Source organism: Delphinus delphis, chromosome 3, assembly GCF_949987515.2.
Source record: "Delphinus delphis chromosome 3, mDelDel1.2, whole genome shotgun sequence".
NCBI lineage: Eukaryota > Metazoa > Chordata > Mammalia > Artiodactyla > Delphinidae > Delphinus > Delphinus delphis.
The window spans coordinates 147,068,717-147,091,505 of record NC_082685.1 but is presented as its reverse complement, the minus strand read 5'-3'; the positions used below and the strand labels follow the sequence as shown (position 1 = coordinate 147,091,505).

General features: G+C 38.4%; 1 protein-coding gene across 5 annotated transcripts; it reads left to right on the top strand.

Moving 5' to 3' along the window:
• Window positions 1-6: 6 nt before the first annotated feature.
• Window positions 7-22,537, top strand: C3H5orf22 (chromosome 3 C5orf22 homolog). Of its 5 annotated transcripts, XR_009519024.1 has the most exons (10): window positions 7-153; window positions 1,384-1,529; window positions 3,729-3,878; window positions 6,286-6,712; window positions 10,290-10,352; window positions 10,596-10,717; window positions 12,723-12,789; window positions 15,123-15,262; window positions 18,571-21,717; window positions 22,394-22,537. XR_009519024.1 is itself a non-coding variant. In XM_060009634.1 (9 exons), exons 1-9 carry the CDS (start codon window positions 73-75, stop codon window positions 18,701-18,703), a joined length of 1,329 nt encoding a protein of 442 aa, XP_059865617.1. In that variant the 5' UTR covers window positions 7-72; the 3' UTR covers window positions 18,704-22,537. The 5 variants fall into 5 exon arrangements, 3 of the variants coding, with proteins under 3 accessions (XP_059865617.1, XP_059865618.1, XP_059865619.1); XR_011246432.1 differs by lacking the exons at window positions 18,571-21,717; window positions 22,394-22,537 and adding an exon at window positions 15,841-16,027 and having other exon boundaries at window positions 15,123-15,661; XM_060009634.1 differs by having other exon boundaries at window positions 18,571-22,537.
• Window positions 22,538-22,789: the final 252 nt, after the last annotated feature.

The window sequence follows — 22,789 nt, the reverse complement described above, 5'->3', positions numbered from 1 at the left end:
GGGAGAGGAGGCGGGGTCGCAGCTCAAGCTTCTTTGAGTCCAGCTCTCTGGGACGCTGTCCCGAGGGAAAAGATGAGCGAGTTCACTGGAGAGTGCGCCCGGCTCCGGCGCTACCATGAGCTCCCGGTGTGGGTGGTGGAAGACCATCAGGAGGTGAGAGGGCGGCTGCCGGGCCTGGGGCAGAATCGCGCGAGGACCAAGGAGGCGGCGGAGGCTGGCCATCGGAGGCCAGAGAGATAACCAGCGTTAGTTATCCACGCGAGTTGCATTGCTGTGGGGAAAACACCAGAACGGTTAGCTTGGAAGAATAGGCGCTGACGTTTATGGGGCGCTTACTACGAGTCGGGCAACTCCTCTAACACTCGAGGCTCTGGTGGCATCGGGAGTCGAACGCGGGCAGTGTAACTGCACAGCCCCGAGTCCTCAACCTGCGCCTTGACGCAGGCTTCCTACTGTCTCCCGGCCTCTCTACACGTTCCTGCTGTGTAGCCGGGAGATTTTTGTTAAGAATGTGGACTGTCACCTGTGAAATGGTGCGAAGTAGCACTCATAGGGCCGTTAGTATTACTGTGTACGTAGTGTGTGCATAAATCTTTTAACAGGGTGCCCCGAGTTTATAGACACTAAAGATATGTTCTGTTTCTGAGGTAGTGCTACTTTGGAATAGCTAAAATGGTGCCCTAATCTAGATTTCTGGAAGCCTACAAGACAGTCCCGTGGTCTAAGACTTTTTTTTTTTTTAATAGCATTCATATGCCTTGAGAATGCTCTGGCTATGAAAGAGGAAGAGGGTGATTCCAGATTTGTGGATGAATAAAGTAAAGAGAATAGGAAGGAAGTTGGGTCTCTCAGGACCTAGAGACGGTGTGTATGTGTCTGAGAGAGCAAGCATAGGTTAGGTGGTGCTTTCAAATTCAGTCTTAAACTTAGAACTCTAGAGACCGTAACAAGACAAAGAGCCTTATAGACGACATAGCCCTGCACCACCACCCTAAAAGTGTGGAAAAGACCCAGAGACCCAGGTAGCTTGAACACATCTTTAATGCCAGAGAGGGTATTAACCAGCAGTTTTTTCCTGAGTACCAGTCCTGTCTGTTTCCCCACATTATCTTTGTGTTTGAGGTGGAGGCAGCATGGTGGTGAGAGATGCCCATTAAAGCCTTTGGAGGTGTAACTTGGAAGTTCTGAGGAAAAAATAAAGCTTGAGATGATCGTCTAAACCATGTGCAATGAACAAATTTAATATTTCCCTACTTTTTAACAACTTGGTGTGCTTCAAATTATGTGCAGTTATGTTTAGCATTGTTTTGCAGTCTGTAATTGAGTGTATGCTCATGAATTCAGTACCAATTCTGAATGTGTGCATGTATGTGTCTTTTACAGGTTCTGCCCTTTATATACCGGGCCATTGGCTCAAAGCATCTTCCTGCAAGTAATATAAGTTTTGTGCATTTTGATTCACATCCAGACCTCCTTATTCCTGTGAATATGCCAGCTGACACTGTATTTGATAAGGAAACACTTTTCGGGTAAAATGTGATTTTTGTTAACCATTTTTTATGCACCTGAAATACAATTTGCAGTAGATGATAAGCAATTAAGAGAAATAGTCTTTGCTAAGCTCATGAGTTTTGCTTTTGTTTGCCTTTTTTGTCTTATTTAGAACAAGTATGGACAAACTTTTTCTTAACGAACCAGATAGTAAATATTTTAGGCTTGCTGGTCATATGGTCTCTGTTGCAACTACTTATTTTTGCCTTTGTGGTGTGAAAGCAGCTGTAAACACTACATAAACAAGTGTCAGTGGCTGTGTTCCGATAAAACTTTATTTGCAAAAACAGGTGGCCCAGCCAATGTTTACCAGCCTCTGCTTTAGAATTAGAATTTTAGAAGTCGGAGACTTTAGAAATTACCTAAGCCAGTTCAGTCTTCTTTACCCCTTTAAAAGTTTGGTTACAGAGGCACAAGAAAATGTGTCTTGAACACATAGTTCAATAATTGTATAAGCAATGCATCTTTAATTTGTGTATCCTTTCTTCCAGTATTGAGTCCCTGCAACCTCCCAATTTGTTTCTTTTCAGGTCACAAATCCTATTAACTTTCAGTTATATAGAATCATAGAGGTGGACGTGAAATTGGTAATTTGTAGTCCATTCTTCAGGAAAGACATACCTAGTGTATCTCTAAATAGTGACTTACTGACCTCGCTTCAGTGATATAGTTCCCTGAAATCGTGTCACTGTCTCTTTACATATGTATTTGTTAAAATGTAGCCTACTCATATAAAATGAAAAGTTACATAGCAGTAATTATCCTGTTGTAATATAAAATTAAAATATAAATGCTTGTGTGAATTAATTTTAGCCTACTGCATTTCTTTTAGTTGACTCTAAAACTAAAACTCAGAGAACTAATTTCTAAAGAAATGTGGTAGCTCTACCATTGTCCTTACTCTCTTTTATATTTAGAGATTTTATATTTTAGAAATTAAAAAGAGTTATGAAGCAGGTATGATGACTGTACAGTTAGTCATAGAATAATAGTTTTTAAACTTTTTTAATCTCAGGATTCCTGTACACCCTTAAAAATTCTTGAGTTTTTTTTAATGTGAGTTATATTTATTGATATTTACCATATTTGAAATTAAAACTGAGAAATGTTTAAGATATTAATTCATTTCAAAATAATAGGACTTTATATGTTAGCGTAAGATATTTTTATGGAAAACAAATATATTTTCTTTTGCGGTACGCGGGCCTCTCACTGCTCTGGCCTCTCCCGTTGCGGAGCACAGGCTCCGGACGCGCAGGCTCAGCAGCCATGGCTCACGGGCCCAGCCGCTCCGTGGCATGTGGGATCTTCCCGGACCGGGGCACGAACCTGTGTTCCCTGCATCGGCAGGTGGACTCTCAACCACTGCACCACCAGGGAAGCCCACAATATTTAAATTTTACAGATCTCTTTAATATTTGCCTTTATAGAAGACAGCTGGATTCTCGGATTCTGCATTCAGTCCGTTACCATATGTTGTTTTGGTGGAGGTATATGAAGAGTATTTTCATGGCCTTTTCAGTTAATTGTGAATATTCTTTAATACTATACTAAAACGTGACAAGTGGTCATTTTTTAAAGCTTAGTTGGAATGTAGAATCCAGCAATTCAGGTTCACGTCTGAACAACTATGGTTTATGAGTCAGTCTTCCTTTCAAGAAAAATGGTGTTCAGCTTGCAATTCAATTATAAGTGCTTTTCCTTGAGACAACTGTTGTACTTCAAAATCTGTAACAGAAGTGCTTGCTGTGCACTTCCCATCTTGCCACACAGGTTATTTTAAAACGTATACTCAGGGTCAAAGTTTAATAAAATTATGAAAGACTTTCTCACGTGAAACTGGACGGGGGTGTGGGACACTGGTGCTTGGTAGTGATGAATACAGTGACTACTTGTAGAGTTTGGTGCCTTTGCCTTGATTAATCTTAGGACATCGACCACCATTGCATTGTACTGTCAGTGTAAATGTCAATACAGTGAAAAGGGGGAATAGTGCCTTGGTGTTCTTAGAAAAATTGTTTTGAACTAGTTACACTGAAAAGGTCTCAGGAACCCCTGCAAGGGTCCTTGGACCCCACTTGGAGACCTACTGTCTTAAAATATTGTTCTGAATGAAATTACATTTGGAAAAACCTACTTACTAACAGTTTTCATGCTTCCTCTCTATTTCTTTCCAGAGAATTAAGTATCGAGAATTGGATTATACCTGCAGTTTATGCTGGCCATTTTTCCCATGTAATATGGCTTCATCCCACATGGGCTCAGCAAATCAGAGAGGGCAGACATCATTTTTTAGTAGGCAAAGACACTTCGACCACAACAATCAGGTAATTTCCTCGTATTATGAGTATCAAAGGGATTGAATACTACTTCTATCTGATTTTAGGTCCCTGTAATAACTTATAAGTATCTCCACACAAAAATGGGGTCAGATTAGCCCTCAACTCTTCCAAAAAGAGTTCTCGAGGGCTTCCCTGGTGGCGCAGTGGTTGAGAGTCCACCTGCCGATGCAGGGGACATGGGTTCGTGCCCTGGTCCGGGAAGATCCCGCATGCCGCGGAGCGGCTGGGCCCGTGAGCCATGGCCGCTGGGCCTGCGCGTCCGGAGCCTGTGCTCCGCAGCGGGAGAGGCCACAACAGTGAGAGGCCCGCATACCGCAAAAAAAAAAAAAAAAAAAAGAGTTCTCGAAACACCAGGAACAAATTTGCAAGTCTCTTGATCTTTTTCACACGTCATTTGTATTTTGTTGCTAGTCAAGTTGGTTTTTGAATAACATGATCTTCCTTCTCTGGAAACCTGGCTCCATTGATGACTAGCTCCATTAAATCATTGAAGTACCTTATAGACTTATATATTTAATGATAACATTTTATTATTTCCTTCCAATGTAACTTTTGTCTGCTGAATTTAAAAATTTGCAATGAAAAAGCAAAATTATCTCACTTTGGTCTTTTTATAAATTCAGTGGCTGAAAAGTAGATTTGGGGTTTTAATTTTATTAATATGGTGAGCTCTAGATAATTACCTAATCTAAATTAAATAGCAGCATTCTCTGACTTGAGTTACATATGCAATTATTTTTGGTGTATAAGCTATTTAACCAATGTTTTATGTAGCTTGTGATACTATAATATCTTTAGAAGTATCAGAATGTTCTTAGCTTTCTAAATTCTCTTGTTATGGGATGAATGTTTTAAGCAGTGGAATCATGACTTTCTAGAACCTGAAGGATAGTGGGATGAAATGGTAATACATTGAAAATGAAATACAGTCTATCTCACTGAAAATGATACTTTTCATTTCTGATTTATCCTTAATGATACAATTAACTTTTCTTGTATGTTCTTATCAATTGGACAAGTAACTTTTCTGTGTATACATAAAAATTGTATTTATTGAGGATATAATAACAAATTAAATAGGGCTCCACATACAAATATTGTACATAATACTGGTTTATATGAAAGAGTGGTAGGGTTTTTATTAAGTACTTTGGTGAGTAGGCCTAATTTAACCTGTAACAGGTTTCTGCAAAATCAAATTAATTTTGAGCAATCTGAAACAGACATTTGATACTCAATGTGTAATGACAATATTAGGAAGATTTTTATTATCTCATGATTTTAGTTAATCCTGCAAATAAAAATTTATGGAAAAGACACACATATAGGTATGCAGTTTGAGATGTATGTATGTGTTTGTACAGATGTGAACAAAGTAAAATGTTCCTTATTAAGAATACAGATTTAGATTGGAGGATACAGCCTTTGTCTTTCTTAGGATGGTACAGTTTTTAATAATCTTGGACATTAGTTTTATTGTCATTAATCTTTTCTTAGAAAATTGAATCTTTTTAAACTTAAGGCTGTATATGCTAGAGGAGGGTGGGTGGGAAATAAATGTTAACCATTATTTTAATTGGGTAGATCCTACCTCTGGAAGAAGCATTTGGTTTTGCTGTTCAAAGTACTTACCAAGGCATAATACAGTTGAAAAGCTTAAGAACATGCTGATATGTCTAAAATCAGAAATCTACAACTTGTGAAATGCATTCTGTACATGCACAAGATTTTTTTAAGTTGCTTTTCATATTAAAATATTATAGTTATATAAAATTTAATGAAGCTTTGAAATATGTCAGAGAGAGTTTCTATTATTTTAAATTATTACCAGATATAATTTTTCTCTTCAGTGATTTTTTTGGGTAAAGATCCAGCTGGTATGAGAGAGATCCAAAGCACTGGCTAAACAGGACCATTTATTTCTTTCTCATGTTAGAGTTGACCACACACAGTCAGAGCCAATGTGACAGCCCTACAGTTTGGAGAACGCCAGTGTCTTCTGTCTTGTTGCTCCCCCGTCTCTAGAGTATCGCCTTTGTCCTCAGAGTCCAAGTGGGGCTTGCCACCACCTTGTTCACATGCCAGTCGATGGGGAGGGGAGGACGAGGCTCTGTACACTTCTCTTCCACTCATGGCTTTTGACCAGAATTTAGTCAAATGGCCACACCTAGCTGCAAGATAGACTGTGAAATATGGTCTTTACTTTGGGCTGTTGTGTGCCCAGCTAAAAATTTGGGGAACCCTATTTCCATAGAAGAACAGGAAGTACAAATATTAGAGACAGCTCTCCAGTTTTTGTCAAATATGTCCTTTCTTGTATTTCTGAAATTCTATATGAAATGTCAGCTAATTTGTCCTTTCGTCTTTAAAATATTTTTTTCCTCTGATCCAGGGTTACAAGTACAGATCATTACTTTCTAAGTGATGGTCTTTATGTAACTGAAGACCAGCTAGAGAACCAAAAACCTTTACAATTGGATGTAATTATGGTGAAACCTTACAAACTCTGTAACAATCAAGAAGAAAATGACACAGTGTCTTCTGCTAAGAAGCCAAAGCTAGCACTGGAGGATGCAGAGAACACTGCCTCTACTAATGGTGAATCTTGTTCAGAAGGACTGGAAGACTCAGTGACACAGATAAGAGACCAAACTTGTCTACAACCATCATGTTCATGTTCTTCTGAAAGCCAAGAATGCCACACTTCAGTCAGCACTGGAGAAATCCTGAAAATTTTGGAGAAAGGGGATGCATTTGTTTTAGATATTGACTTAGATTTTTTTTCAGTCAAGAATCCCTTCAAAGAAATGTTCACTCAGGTAAATGGGGTATTTTTTTTTTTTTTTGATGTAGACCATTTCTGAAGTCTTTATTGAATTTGTTACAGTATTGCTTCTATTTTATGTTTTGGTTTTTTGGCCACGAGGCATGCGGGATCTTAGCTCCCCCACTAGGGATTGAAACCCTTGCCCCCTGCATTGGAAGGCGAAGTCCCAACTACGGGACCACCAGGGAAGTCCCAAATGTGATATTTTTAAAACGTGGCTCTGGAGAATTGTATGAAATTTCTGTAGATCAGGGATCAGGAAACTTTTGGCAGACAGGCGGATAGTAATCACTTTGTGGGGGACCCCATGTGGTCTCTGTCACATATTCTTTGTTGTTTTTATACCCTTTAAAATTGTCAATACTATTCAATTTTTTTATACCCACTGGAGGGATATACAAAAACAGATTGTAGACCATAGGTTGCTAATCCCTGCTCTAGATAGTGTTATTTTGCATTTATTAATTGGGGTAGTGTGTACACGGGTGGTTGAAAAAAATAAAATCATATACAGTTGCCCCTTGAACAACATGGAGGTTGGGGCACCAGCCCTCTGCACAGTCAAAAATGTGCGTATAACTTTGTACTGGGCCCTTGGTATCCACAGTTCCACATCTGAAGATTGACCCAGCCGTGGATGGTGTAGAACTGTAGTATATATTCACTGAAAAACGCCACATATGGACCCATGCAGTTCAAACCCATGATGTTTAAGGGTCAGCTGTAGTACAAAAAGGTGTATACGTTAAAAAGTGTATATGTCACTCTCTTACTCCTTCTCCATTCCCCCAGTTTCTTAGAAACAAATACCATGACTAGTTTCTTGGTATATCTTTCCAGAGATATTCTATGTATATACAATCCCATGTGACAGATTTTTCACTGAACATTGAGGTGCCTGATTACACATGTATGATATGTAGCTAATGATTCAGTCCTGTGATCCTTCAGGTACCTCATCAGATCTTAAATGAAAATCACCAGACACTATTAGTATGCACAGATCTGAGGTAGAACTATGTGTGCCTTTAAGAAACTGGTAAATTCATGATCCAAGTGAGCATTCCCAGGTGCATTTTATGAGCACATATAACTGCTTACCTTAACATTTGGGAGGTTGTTCCAGATTGGTTCTTTTGGGGATTCAAATTAACTGTCTTCTTTCTACCTAAGTTCAGTATTTGATTCATGACAATGATGTTGCACTTTACACTCCTTGTTCTGTGTGCATATCGGAAGCCATTGTGATTTATCTAAATTATCAAGGATCTTTAATAGGTACTGATTAAAAAAAAATAGGTACTGTTCTGTGTGCATATCGGAAGCCATTGTGATTTATCTAAATTATCAAGGATCTTTAATAGGTACTGATTAAAAATAGGTACTGATTAAAAATAGGTAAAATTGGAGAATGTACAGTTGACCCTTGAACAACACAGAGGTTAGGGGTGCCGATTCCCTGTGTAGTCAAAAATCCAGGTATAACTTTTGACTCCTCCAAAATTTACTAATAGCCTGCTGTTGACCGGAAGCCTTACTGATAATGTAAACAGTAAATTAACACATACTTGGTATGTTATATGTATTATATACTGTATTCTTATAATAAAGTAAGCTAGAGAAAAGAAAATGTTGAGGACATCATAAGGAAAATACATTGACAGTACTGTACTGTATTTATCAATACCATAAGTTTATATCATGTTAATAAGGTGAACCTACATCAGTATTGTCTCTTATGATACAAAACACTGTTATACGTATTACTAGCACTAGATATCAAAAATGAAAAGATAATGTGACAAAGTCATATTTATTTACAGTTATAACGATTCATGCATTGATAATGAGGAAGCAGCAATGTGATTGCTTTACAGTAGCCTAGTGTAATTTGACACGATTGCTTCACGGTAGCCTAGCCTCTATGCTAATGAATGAATCGTTATAAAAATGTTATGACATACAGTATTACAGTCATATTCATAGTACAGTATTGGAAACATTGTTATATTTTTTTAAAAACCACTTATGTGATAAGATGATATGCAGTTTCTCCAATTAGGAGAGAGAGGGGCATACTGTACAATAATGTAATTCTTTGAAAGCAAAGTTGTAAAACAGTAGGAAAACTAACCCATTATTAATTTTATAGTAATATCATTCATCTTGTGTCTATGTAAGGATAGGTTAGTATCTATGTACATTTTATGCATTCTTGACATACTTGTTCTTAATTTTTTCAGTATTTCTAGGCTATACAGTTGGTCTGCAAAATTTTCAAATTGTTGCAGATCTCCAAAAACATTTCCAATATACAGAAAAATATCCATGTATAAGTGGACTTGTGTAGTTCAAACCCATGTTGTTCAAGGGTCAACTGTAGTGCAATCTGGATCAAGAATGGGGGAACTAGAGTGCTCTCCCAGCTTGCAGTAAGGGGGAAAAATTGCCCTCTGCTTCTTTCCTGCTATTGTATATGGACCAGTGACTATAACTACCAGCATTCAGAATTATGAAATGACCTTAGAAATATTTAGAAAACATGAGAATGGGCATACCTGGAAGCTAAAAAACCTGACTTTATGAATTTATCCTACAAATATACTCATCAAATACTTGTAATGGGAATTTCTAAAAGGTTACATAAGAAACTTAATGACAGTTATTCCTTTTCCTGTGCTATAAGGAAACTTGAGAAACTGGGGATATTGTTTCCTTATATCCTTTGGTTCTGTAGAACTTTTTGAAAAGAGCATGTATTATACCTTATAGTTTAATAGCTATTTTTTAGAAAAACATGTTCAGAAGTCAGAAAGAGTTAAGTTCTGTTTGTTACTTCTGCTTATTAGCTGTATGATCTTGGGAAAATTACTTAACCTTTCAGACCCACAGTTTCTTCAAGTATAAAATCAAAATAATAATCACACCCAGCTCACAGGATTGTTATGATGAGGATAGTGCACCGCTTTGTGCTTTAGGAATTTTAGGTCTTATGTGTAACCCCTTCCTGACAATGCTCCTAAATAGGATTATTGGGGCCAGATATACCTACCTATAGTGGGGCTGCCTGGCTGTGCTGAATAAGGGGAGACATTCTCCTGCAAAATCCTTCCATTGCATCTGCCTCCAGGATTGCCTTTGTACTCCAGAGCTCTCTTCTGTGGCTAGGGAAAGAGCTGCAAAGTGAACATGGAGAGTTTTGTTATTGTTGTTACTAAGATATGTATATTTCCCATAAATAGCGAAAATCTGTTCAGATCCTAGGATGTATCCATTTATAGAGTAGAATATTATTAGAAATATTTTCATCTCATTACCTGTTAGCCATTAAGTCTTCTTCCATAGCTAATTTTTACACATTCTTGTCATGCCCAGATGGATAGAGTTACCCTAAAGAAGTGGTAATATTTACAATGAAATACGAATTATACATATTCCCTGATTTTCCCTGACTAACCTTTAAATGATTATCTAAGATGTTCTTGTATCACAGCCATTTTTTATTTAAAGCATATCATTGAAAAATTAATCTTTTTTCTAGTATATGGAGTTTTTGTTTTGTTTTCCAGGAGGAGTACAAAATCTTAAAAGAGCTGTACCAATTTAAAAAGCCTGGTACCAACCTGACAGAGGTATCCTCCATTTGTTTCTTTTGTGTTTGTCTATTTATCACATATCTAATAATAGCTTACATGGTGTTGGAGTACTCGCACACAACTGTCCAAAATCTCGGTGTGTGTTTCTTGGGGAAGCCCATGGTTAGTACTTGAAAAATTATGTTTTAACTAATTGAATCAAATTTTCATTGTAATGGGATTTCACTTGTTTTTTTGAAAGAGTAACTATATAATCTCAGCTTTTCAATGTGTTTAAAGGAAGATTTGGTAGATTGTGTTGATACTCGAATTCATCAATTAGAAGATTTAGAAGCTGCTTTTGCCGATTTGTGTGATGGTGATGATGAAGAAACTGTACAGAAATGGGCTTCATATCCTAGGTAAGACCCTCAATTTTTTTTTTTCTCCAACTCTACTGTATTTAATCCTACATATATTGCTAAATTTGCTAGATAAATTGCTTTTGAAAAATTAGTATCTTCTTGGGACTTCCCTGGTGGCACAGTGGTTAAGACTCTGCGCTCCCAATGCAGGGAACCCCAGGTTCGATCCCTGGTCAGGGAACTAGATCCGACATGCATGCCGCAACCAAGAGTTTGCATGCCACAACTAAGGAGTCGGCGAGCGGCAACTAAGGAACCTGCCTGCCGTAACTAAGACCTGGTGCAACCAAATAAATAAATATTTTTTAAAAAATTAGTATCTTCTTTTGCTATGTGTATTACCTATTTAAAATATTCAGTGCAATTTTCACTTAAAAATAAAATGTTCAGAAACATCCCTGAAATATAAGTATCGTAAAACTTTATTGTCACTAAGGAAAGCAGTGGTATGGAAGAATAAACCATAGTAGTATTAATCATATCAGTAAATACTGATCAGGCACTTTTTTCCTCTTCAGTATAGGGCACTAGATCTAAAAATGATTCCCTCCTTTTTGAAATTATGATGGAAGATGGAGTTACAGAAATAAGCCACAGGACATGATTCTTCCCAGGAATGTTGAAGTGTACCTACTATATTGTGATTTTGTGAAGTCTTAAGCCAAGTTTAAAATTAAATGAAACAAACAAAATAGCCTGACAACTTTAGAATCCTGAATCTAGCCACCTCCACTGAAACCCACCTGCCTACTGAGCACACTTAGCTCTTCACCACCTGCAGGCGGTTCTGTCACAGCCTTGAAGAAACAACAAGGCTACAACAGTGGTGAGTTTAAACTGTGACTGGAATTGGAGGAAAAAAAGGATAGCACAAAGGAAAAGTGAGTCAGACAACAAGAAACGTCTCCCCAAACTTGCCATGCCCCTAAAGGGTCAGACCCTCAGCATGAAGGAGTCTTCACTATTCCTAAGGAAATAGAAGAGGTGGGTGAGTAGGGTCCAGAAGCCCAGAAAGTGTCGTTAATAGAAAGGGAGAAGTAATAGGGTAAGTGGGTAGACAGGCCTCCATGCCTTCCTTTTGTCTTTATTTTTTTCCCTCCCAGCAGATAAGTGGGTATTGGTAGAGGTGGCATTAAAATACTAGAAACACTAATTAATCTGGGCTTCCAAAGAGTTCCATCTATATTAAATAACTTAAAAGCACCATTGTTATTATATCAGACAGTATAAAACTTTTCCAGTTATAATTGTATATGTCAATAAATATGTCCTTAATTTTTTTTTTTTTAACTTTTGGGAAACTATCTTTTCTCATCACAGGGTGCTAAAGGCACTTAGTTTTCTTGCTGATCAAAATAATTTTTAAAGTCACAGTAGAACTTCCATTTTTAAAGAAGAGGAAAACGTCAGTTTCTTGAGTGCTAATTTTTAATCTTTAACACAATCTGTAATCTTTTAAGTAAGAAGACAGCAGGGAGGGGCTTCCCTGGTGGTGCGGTGGTTAAGAATCCACCTGCCAATGCAGGGGACGTGGGTTCGTTCCCTGGTATGGGAAAATCCCTTATGCGGCAGAGCAACTAAGCCTGTGCACCACAACTGCTGACCCTGCGCTCCAGAGCCTGCGAGCCACAAGTACTGAGCCCGCGTGCCACAACTACTGAAGCCCGCGCATCTAGAGCCCGTGCTCCGCAGCAAGAGAAGCCACAGCAATGAGAAGCTCGTGCACCGAAACAAAGAGTAGCGCCTGCTCGCCGCAACTAGAGAGAGGCTGTGCACAGCAACAAAGACCCAATGCAGCCAAAAATAAATTAATTAAATAAATTTTTAAAAAAAGAAAAGAAAACAGCAGGGAACCTTTGTTTCTTAATATTTTAAGATGATATTTGAACAATTTTAATTTCCCAAGAATCATATGAAACATATTGTTAATGGTAAATTTCATTTGCTACTATAATTTTAGTTGAGGTGATGTGATGTTTAATTGAGGGGTGCTTTTTTCCAGAATGGAATCACTAGTTCCACTGGTACAAAGTTTGAAAAAACGGATGGAAGCGCCGGACTATGAAATGGTAAATACTTACATTGAAGTATAAAATGACCCTTTAAGAAAGGCATTTTTCTGGCTAGAAAAATGTGCTCTTTGTTAAAGTGATTCACTTTTATTTGTGTTCCTGGAAAGTGTGAGTGGATTTAAAAAAAAAAAGAAGAAGAAGAAAAAGAAATACATACTTTTTAGAAGCCAGAACACTAGAAAAGTTTTCCAGGAAAAACACACTTTTGCCAATTTTATGTATGAAGTAAAAGTACTGTGGATTTATTAACTTTGCCTATGGTCAGATCTCTCCTTGCCAGAAAAAAGATTTCTTTTAGGAAAGAAAATTTCTACATTTGCTCATTCTTTGTTGGTTCATTTTTATACTCCCTTCCCCCTTCTTTCTTTCCTCTCTCTCTGAAAACTTCTGATTGTAAAAACCAAATAGAAGGACAATAGAAGCCATTGTAGCCAGCACATCTTAACTGTATTAGCTGTATAAATTTGTTTGCCAACAGCAATCTGAATGCTGTGTCAAAAGAAGATGCCTTTAATGATAATTTCTTTTATTTTTATATCATTTTGTAGTATTTAAGCATAAATTTTCCCATTTGAAGTTCAGGTACCTTTTCTCAAATTTTGTGCCAGAGCTGAGACCTCCAGGTCTTCTGCTTCTTTTACTTCTGGTGTTTATTTTACTTTAATAAATTGTGGTTTTGCTGTAGTGTTTTATTTTTTTGTGGAATATAATCAAACCACTTTATTTGAACTGAAGTTTATGTATTTATTTAATGCTAACTTTGTAAGAATAAAACATACCAGCAAAAGAATATTTTGGTTAAATCAGAGATAACTCAAGACTCACCCTTTTTTTTAATGGCAATTATTAAGAATGATAGAAGACATTTAGGGTTTAAAACTCCTTTGAGCTCACGTGATATTATTGAATGTGTCTTCATGCAGGTCTACTTTAGTCATCACATGGCATCTGAACTTTCTGATGGTGGAGGGGTGCGGTTTTGTACATCGTTTGTTGAGAAAAAGGATGGCATAGGCTTGGTAGCAGATTGTGTAATCAAATATAATGTGCCCATAGCTGCCGGGTTAGAACACTAGGTGTTTTGATCATTTTAGTAGAAAAGAACATGCAGAGTCTCTGTTTTTAGTGCATTGACTGATGATTGCCAGTTAAATCTTTGATGTGTATCCAGAGCCTCCAGTAATACAGTAGATTAGTGTTTGTTTCCATACTTTGCACTTACGTACCCTAGGCAAAGCTACAATATATTTGAATTCCAGTTTTCAGAACTTTAATGCAGAGGCTGCAAAATGTCAGCCTGTGGGCCATTTCTAGCTCTTAGGCACGTTTAGTGCTAAGACTGGAACACCAGTCATTTATATTTACAACACATGTATAAGATATCAGTATATGTGGTTATACATGAAGCATACACAAGAAACTCAAAACAGTAGGTTCAGTAAGGTAGGAGGAAGTCTTCCCCTTGTATCGTCTTGAAGCTTTAAATGTAGTACTCATTACATGTATTTAAAAAGTAAATAGGGGGCTTCCCTGGTGGCGCAGTGGTTGAGAGTCCGCCTGCCGATGCAGGGGACACGGGTTCGTGCCCCGGTCCGGGAAGATCCCACATGCCGCGGAGCGGCTGGGCCCGTGAGCCATGGCCACTGAGCCTGCGCGTCCGGAGCCTGTGCTCCACAACGGGAGAGGCCCACATACCGCAAAAAAGAAAAAAAAAAAAGTAAATAGGGACTTCCCTGGTGCCACAGTGGTTGGGAGCCCGCCTGCCAATGCAGGAGACGTGGGTTCGAGCCCTGGTCTGGGAGGATCGCACATGCCGCGGAGCAACTAGGCCCATGCGCCACAACTGCTGAGCCTGTGCTCTAGAGCCCGTGAGCCACACCGAAGACTCAATGCAGCCAAAAATAAAGTAATTAATTTTTTTTAATCTGTTAAAAATAAGTAAATAAAAAGTAAATAAAATAATTTGTTGAAAGAAAAGTAAGGTGAGAATACTATGTACCAATTTATATTAGCTTTTAGAGTCCAGGTGAAATGGACAATTTGCTAGAAAATGTAAATTATCAAAATAGACTGAAGTAAAGACAAACTGAATGAATCCACAATTATAAAATAAAGAATTATTCCTAGAAAAGGCATCAGGCCCAAACTGGTGTACAGACCAGTTCTTCCAAAACTTCGAAGTATAAATAACTGCTATGGCATGGAAACTATTAAGAAAGAAACAATCCTAATCCACAAAAATATTAAAAATTTGTCAGCAAGGCCATAAATGGTTAAAGAATCTTCTGAAAACAACATTACCTTGTAATTTTTAATTGTCTTATTTTCAGGTTCACCAGGCTGGTCTAACCTGTGATTATTCAGAACTTCCTCACCATGTCAGCACAGAACAAGAAATTGAATATCTTATTCAATCTGTGTATTACGTTCTAAAAAATTTGCCAAAACCTACTGTAGTGACAATTGCAAGGTAAGTGTGGTAGCTTGAATAATGGCTCACCAAATATGTCCACATCCTTATCTCCAGAGCCCGTGAATATGTTGCTTTATATGCCAGAAGGGACTTTGCATATCTGATTCACTCAAGGAGCTTGAAATTGAGGAGATTATCCTGGATTATCCGGGTGAGCCCAGTGTAATCACAGGGGTTATTATAAGAGAAAGGCAAGGAAGGTCAGAATCAGAGAGATTGGAAGATGCTAGACTGCTGGCTTTGAAGATGGAGGATGGGGCTTTGAGCTAAGGAATTCATGCAACCTCTAGAAGCCAGGAAGACAAGGAAACAGCTTCTTCCCTAGAGCCTAGAGAAGAATTACAGCCCTGACAGCACCTTTATTGTAGGACTTCTGATCTCCAACACAACTGTAAGGTAATAAATTTGTTTTGCTTTAAGCCACTAAGTTTATAGTAATTTGTTACAACAGCAGTGGGAAATTAATTCATCTCCGTAGATGAATCTAATGGTTACTAATGCAGTAGTCCTTACCTACTAATTTTTTTACCTACTCAGCTCGAAATTCAGGTGTTATATTTTCTCTTTCCTATTAGTGATGGTTGGCAAGCAACATACAACTCCTGTTAATCTTGTCTTTGAAGTTGGTGATGTTATTCAGTTGAACATAAGAATTCCCATTTCTGTGTCCTACAGATGAATATTTAGCTGCTACCACGTTTTAAATTTGAATGTACTAATGTGCTGAATAGTTACAACAATTTAATAAAAATTTCTTTTCTATGTTAATCTTTGGACTCATTTTGTATGTAACTGAGTTTCTAAAATAAGTACTTTAAATGCTCAGGCAACTAATATTACATATTTTATGAGAAATATTTATGAGAATTCTTTTACCATCCTGAATGAAATTCATAGATAATCTAATCTATATACACATAATTTAAATATATTTAGATAGCATTTATAATATATAGATTATATCGTTGTCTTAATCCATTCAGGCTGCAATAACAAAAATATCTTAGACTGGGTGGCTTATAAACAACGGGAATTTATTTCTCAAAGACCTATAGGCTGGAAAGTCCAAGATGAAGGCCACCAGCAGATTCAGTGTCTGGTGAGGACCTGCTTCGTGGTTAATAGAGAGCCATCTTCTCCCTGTAACCTCACATAAAATGAAGGGGTGAAGATGCTCTCTAGGACCTCTTTAATAAAGGCATTAATCTCATTCATGAGGACTCCATCCTCATGACCCAATTACCTTCCAAAGACCTCCACCTCCAGATATAATCACATTGGGGATTAGGTTTCAACATAGTAATTTTGGGGCACACAAACATTTAGTTTATAGCGGTAACCTACCTATACACATAATTTAAATATATATTTATATATCCACACACCAAAAAAATCGTAACATAAAGGAGAAATGAAAGTAATTGATAATAGAGTAATATATATTAAGATGCCACACCAAACTGGCATCTTTACAAAGAGTCACTAAATGCAATTGTTAAAAATGCCAACAGATCCAATGTGTCATATTGCCCAAATACCATGAACAGCACTGCCATGGCAACATGGTTAGTCTAGTCACAAGAACCTCTTGGTAAAGTTCTGAACTTAAAGTCCAATCTTCCCTCAATTCACAGAGTATTTGCAGTCCTGGAAAATTTAGTTTAATCCATTTTCAAAAATACTTTGTTCATATGTAGAAGAGTATTAAATTCTAGGCTCAAAAAATTAAAAACAGGTTTTTCACTTATATAAGTGCTCAGTGGACCTTGGAGACTGTACAGGACACGGGACAATTCATATTCACATTGCAGGACTATCCTGCATATTGCAAGCACTCAAGCAGCCCTGACCTCTTCCCTGGTCCCCTAGTTGTCATTGTGACAATCAAAACTGTACCTGCAGATTTCCAAAACTCCCTCTTGTGGGTAGCTCCCATCAAGAGCTACTCTAACACTGTTTTAAAGAAGCCAGAAATCTTTGTGAAAGCATTGAAATGCCCCTTATTTTTTAAGGCTAATAAATCAAACTTTTACATATCCTGCTTTCTTAAAGTAGACATTTATCCATATGTGTATGTTAGACAGTATTTAATAATTTAAAATTGTTTACATCAAGCCTCAAAAATAACCTAATCACCATAGAATGAAATGAGCTCATCTGAAGTCTTTTTTTTTTTTTTTTTTTTTTTTTTTTTTTGCGGTACGCAGGCCTCTCACTGTTGTGGCCTCTCCCGTTGCGGAGCACAGGCTCCGGATGCGCAGGCTCAGCGGCCATGGCTCACGGGCCCAGCCGCTCCGCGGCACGTGGGATCTTCCCAGACCGGGGCACGAACCCGCGTCCCCTGCATCGGCAGGCGGACTCTCAACCACTGCGCCACCAGGGAAGCCCTGAAGTCTTAACAGATTGTTTCTTTAGGTCGAAAATACTTGTGATAAGGAGTAGGCTAGATAACGAATCCCATTTCCTCCTATAAAGATTTCTATGCCATTTTCCAATCCAGTGGGATTGCCAATGGATTTCCTCACCCCAGTTCAGAACCAGGAGACACTGATAAAATCATTTCAGATACTAATCCCGCTAAAATTATCAGCGACATTGTTACTGGCTGGTGCCACTCAAATTACAGTTGGCGATTCTAGAAAGACCCAAAATGCAGATTCCTGCCCCATCGCACTTTACTCTCTTCTCTTAATACTACCTAGGAGACTAATCCCAGCACCAGGACATCCGCACCTTTCATTTTGGATGATCTTGTACGCTTGTGTGGTTAGCAGATTGTTTATAGAAGCAGAACCCTTTTATCGGTTGGAATGCCTCTACTGTCATAATTTCTAGCCTGAGTGTACACATAATAAAAGAATGTGAAACATGATGCCCAGTCACTAATATAATTAGCCCCAGTGTTCCCAAGCAACATCTCCCTTTCAGGGAAACAACAGTCTAGTATTAAGCACTGAGGCTTTGAAGACATGCTGTATGGTTCTGAATCCCATCACCAACACTTACTAGTATGTGGCCTGTGCAGGTTAATCTTTCTCTGTTTCAGACTCCTTTAAAGGGATGGTAAATGTACCTATTTCATAGAGTTGCTGAGAAGATTAAAGAACATAATTCATGTAACGCGCCTGACATAGAGTAAACGTTTAGTAGCTTTCAACAGTTATTATACCAAAATTCAACACAGCTTCTTCATTTCTAATTTACATTGAAGTCAACACATGCAGGCTTTTCCTCACTTCACAGTATGATCTCATCCTATTTATGTGTATTTTTCTTTTCCTTTCTCTTTCTCTGCTTGGTTCCAGGTCAAGTCTGGATGATTACTGTCCTTCTGAGCAAGTTGACACCATTCAAGAAAAAGTCATCAGTGTGCTACGCTCCCTCTATGGGAGTCTAGACGTTCACCTGGTGTATTCAGCAGAGTCCACTTCATCTTGAAACATCACAACGCTAGGCTCCTATTAACATCTTGATGTAGTAACAGGGTTTTCATTAACTTGTTTGCAAATGAATCTTCCAGAGAACACTTTGTTTTAATATTAACTTTCATTTAAAATCTTGCAGGTATTTTGAATCTCCGAACAGGTATCACCAGTTGTTGAATGATGGCAGGGTTTTTTTGGCATCAAGTCTACCCCCAGTTGATGGAACTGATGCTCATCTTTCTTCCTGTCCATCACTGTCATCTTCACTTTTGTGAGGGTTTTTTTCCTCTTTTCCCTTCTTCCCCTTAGGTTGGTTGGACTGTATGAGATTTATTCATTTATTCATTCACTCACCCAACTGACATTTTTTGAGCACATTCATCTGCCAGACATAATTAAGTGCTGGTTATATGGTAACAAACAGAATAGACAAGGCCCCTGCCCTCTTGGTGGACAGCTGAGAAGCAAATTATGGATTGTGAGACATGTTATGAAGGAAAGGAAAACCACAGACATGTCTTAGGCATGCTCTCAGTACTCAGGGCACCCTGGGCTTACAGGAAGGTAACATTCTCAGAAGCTACTAGCAAAATAATGATAATAATAAAAAAACTTGCCAGTCCATGAAAATGTTCTAGGAAGTCTACCTTTCCAAGACTTAGGATTGTGGCCCAACTCTTATGAAATGCTCTCAGCATTGTTGGTATTGAGGGGGTCTATTTGAGTAAATTCAACCAAACAAAAAGTAACTTTTCTTCGCTAATCAGAAAAACCCTCCAGGATTTTTTGTTCCTCCAGATGGTCAGAATGGGTGTCAATTACCATTATATCAATAGTTCCTAAGTGCCACTTTATTGGCAGTCTGGGTTGATAATTTTTTCAAATAAACCAACTTTTTCTGTAAATAGTAGGGAAAAGAAGTTAAGTCCTTAATTCTGATCTACCATAAATACCCAAGGACGTAACTGCCTTCCACCAGTCTCTCCATGAGTAAGAGACCGTACCTAAGTCACTCTTGATCATGGAACTTTTCGTTTACTTAATTTGCCAAAGTCTTCCTCTCTTCAGTATTCCTCGTGTTCAGTAATCATTTTTAGCCACCTCCTTGGTTTCCTTTCCTTTAAAAGGTCAGGTGGCATTTAAAGAAAAAAAAAATACATCAATCCTCATTCCTAATACAGCAGTCGTTTTCATTTTTGCATGTAGCTTTTAAGCCTTGACCACAGGGGTACAGTTGCATGTAGCTAAAATTATAGTGTGTTACCTAACTTGATGGCTAATACCCAAGGTCACATTGCCATTGCCACTCAGTAGGTGGCACCAGATCCTGTTTTTCCAATGATTCTATTTTCTAGCAAACTTTTCTTGTCATTAAGTTGATCTCCCAATGCTAATAAGTATAAATGCTTATTTCTGTTGTGAAAAGCAAAGCAAACTGATTCAGCTTTCCATTTTTGATAGAACATTATGTGCCAAAAAGCTTTATTTCCCTGTAAAATCAGAATGCAAAATAGTGCTATTGTTTATTTTTTAATTTTGAAAAAATTTATTAGAGTTCTGTAAATGATGTTACTTTTATAAGTAAGTTATTTTATCAGCTAAAGTAAATAAAAAGGTGTGTTTTGAGGTTTTAAAGATTTAAAACCAAACTGTAGCACTAATTAATTGTGTATGATCTTGGTGTGTTCATAGCCTTGGTAAGTCTGGTTTAGTAGTCATTTATTACGATTCCCATGAACTCTGATGAGATTCATCATTGTTTTAACTCAGGTAGAATAAAAGGGCATCAATTTCCTTTTTAGGAACATTCAGATCATTTGGTTCTCATGCTCTGTAATTCTCATTGAAGAATAAAATTCAGCCCCTACTTGTTGACCATAACCAACTTAGTAAATTATGTCGCTGCACATTTCAAATAGGAAGATACTTAGTTTATCAAGACATCCTTCATTTGTGTTCTAAGTGCCAATGAGGAATACCACAGTACCATGCCTTGGATTATTTACAAGTATCACTAAAGCATGGGATTTTGAGCAGCTTTTTTGAAAAATGTGAATTAAATGTAAGATTAGGCCATACCTTTGATAATTGACAAGTACGTATTTCCCAGTGTCTAGGGGGAATTTTTTTTTAAATCTCTAGAAGTGTTTTCTGTAGACATCTATCTGTAAGTGTTCTAGGTTCTCAAGGAGCTCTTAGTCAAGTCCTTCACTTTTTATATAACATTCTCTCCAAATCTTCCTTTGGTTTTAGCAGTAGTGGTCCCACATTGCTGGCAATATATGCATTGTACTGCCAATAGTTTACAGGATGTTTCTTAGTATAACATTATCTCACCAAACTTAAGAGAAAGCACTTTCATGAAACTTAGGGAGTTTTTGTTGGACATCTTTCAGAAATGCTCAAGATACATGAGGATCACATGTAAAAATACTATTGGGCTGTGCTGTACTACCTGGTCATCCTGAGTTGCAACACTCTCTTGAAGTGCTTGTTTGTGAACTAACTGGTCCTGGACCGCCTCTGGTTTTGTAGGTCTAGCTGCCCTCGTGGAATTCCAAACATCAGTGCCATCCTTTCCCTTTATTCGTTATTTGAGTTCAGCAAATGAAGTTACAGTGACTAAGGAGGCTTCTGTGAACCTTGATTCTTAGGAGAGAGTTCTCTGAACAGTGAATATTCTAGTCACTCGCTGGAAATTAGTAAGTTGGCATTCTGTACATTAGTATCTTGTGAGTTTGGTTCCTGTGATTCAGAAGCAGGAGCCCATTTCAGAGGCTGAGGCAAGCCTCAGGGTGTACAGTGTCTCTTCCTTTGAAGACCTTCCTTGGTGACATGTCAGCCAGCCTACAGCTACAGCATTCCTACCATGTCTCTAACTTCAAAACGTTCTTCACCAGCAAGCAGATCTCTGAAGCTGATGGATCAGACATCAGCACTGCTTAGAAGCCTTAGCACCCTAGCTGATAAGATCACGCCAGGATCAAGACCAGAAGTGTCATGACTGAAACAGAGCAGCGCATCGTGGTAAGAGTGTGAACTTCCAAGGGCCACTGCCTGGCTCCATTGCCCCCTTCTCCACGTTCCGGCTGTGTGGCCTCAGCCTCAGCTTCTCCTTTGCAATGAGAGAACTTAACGCCTCAGGATATTGTGAGGAATAACACATAATAAAGCCCTTAACACAAGAGCCATTCAGCAAACATTGGCTGTTATTTCGAAACTCAGCCCTACTTAGAGTGTCCTGTGATGGCTGTTCCAGGTCTCACCTGCTCTCCTGCCTCCTAAACCCCTGATCTTTTTAAATCCCACATTAAGTTCAACTGTATTTCTGTGAATAGTGGAGTTTCACTTTCTTTATTCAAAGAAGGCAGGTCCTTGCACATAAGGAAAGAAGTAATGGAGGAGGGCTTTTAAGCAGAGATACTCATAATTTAAAACTCTTTTGTCTTGAATTGGTGCAAGCATCCATTTATTCACAATTTTAAAACTTGTGCAGTCAGCGGGGTTAGGGAAGCCAAAGCCTGGCGCAGCATTTTTTCCTCTGCTCTTCCCTTCCTGCCTCCTGGTAGATAACACTAGAATTTATGGGGCTAAACCTGTGATGTAGACAATGTCTAGAAGTTGCTACCCCCATACTTATAAATTACCTTCATAGAATCTAGAGTTATCCTTACCATTTTTTACGTTGCTGATTTATTTATAGGTGACCTCCAGCAAAAAAGTCCCTCATGAATCAACCAGAGCATGACAGGGAAGTGGGGTAGAGTGAGTATCTCCAAGCAATTCACTATCATTTCCAAACCCTCCACAAGCGTTCCCTTCATCTGGGCCTCAGTCTTACCACGGAGCAGCCTCCGCTGTGGAAGGGTAAGGAAAGTGGAATCGCTCGAGAAGGGGGAACGCCTCTGTCAGCTTGGTCCAGTAAGGTTTTGGAGCAGCCTGTCAGACGTGACCCTGAGCACTCAGGGAGGGCGAGACAGGGCTGAAGTCAGAGTTGGAGCCAGGCTTGAAGGCCAGCTTTTCGGACAGAATCTACCCTGGGAACTGTACAGCAGCACCGTCTACCCTCTGCAGCATTGCCCCGCCTGGAGCAGACCTG

Bases quoted from the DNA above. Each gene is read 5' to 3' on its own strand.
- C3H5orf22 (XM_060009634.1), top strand. From the start codon at position 73: ATGAGCGAGTTCACTGGAGAGTGCGCCCGGCTCCGGCGCTACCATGAG. The intron at 10,353-10,595 runs GTATCCTCCATT...ATGTGTTTAAAG, and splicing joins CTGGTACCAACCTGACAGAG to GAAGATTTGGTAGATTGTGT. The intron at 10,718-12,722 runs GTAAGACCCTCA...GCTTTTTTCCAG, and splicing joins AAATGGGCTTCATATCCTAG to AATGGAATCACTAGTTCCAC.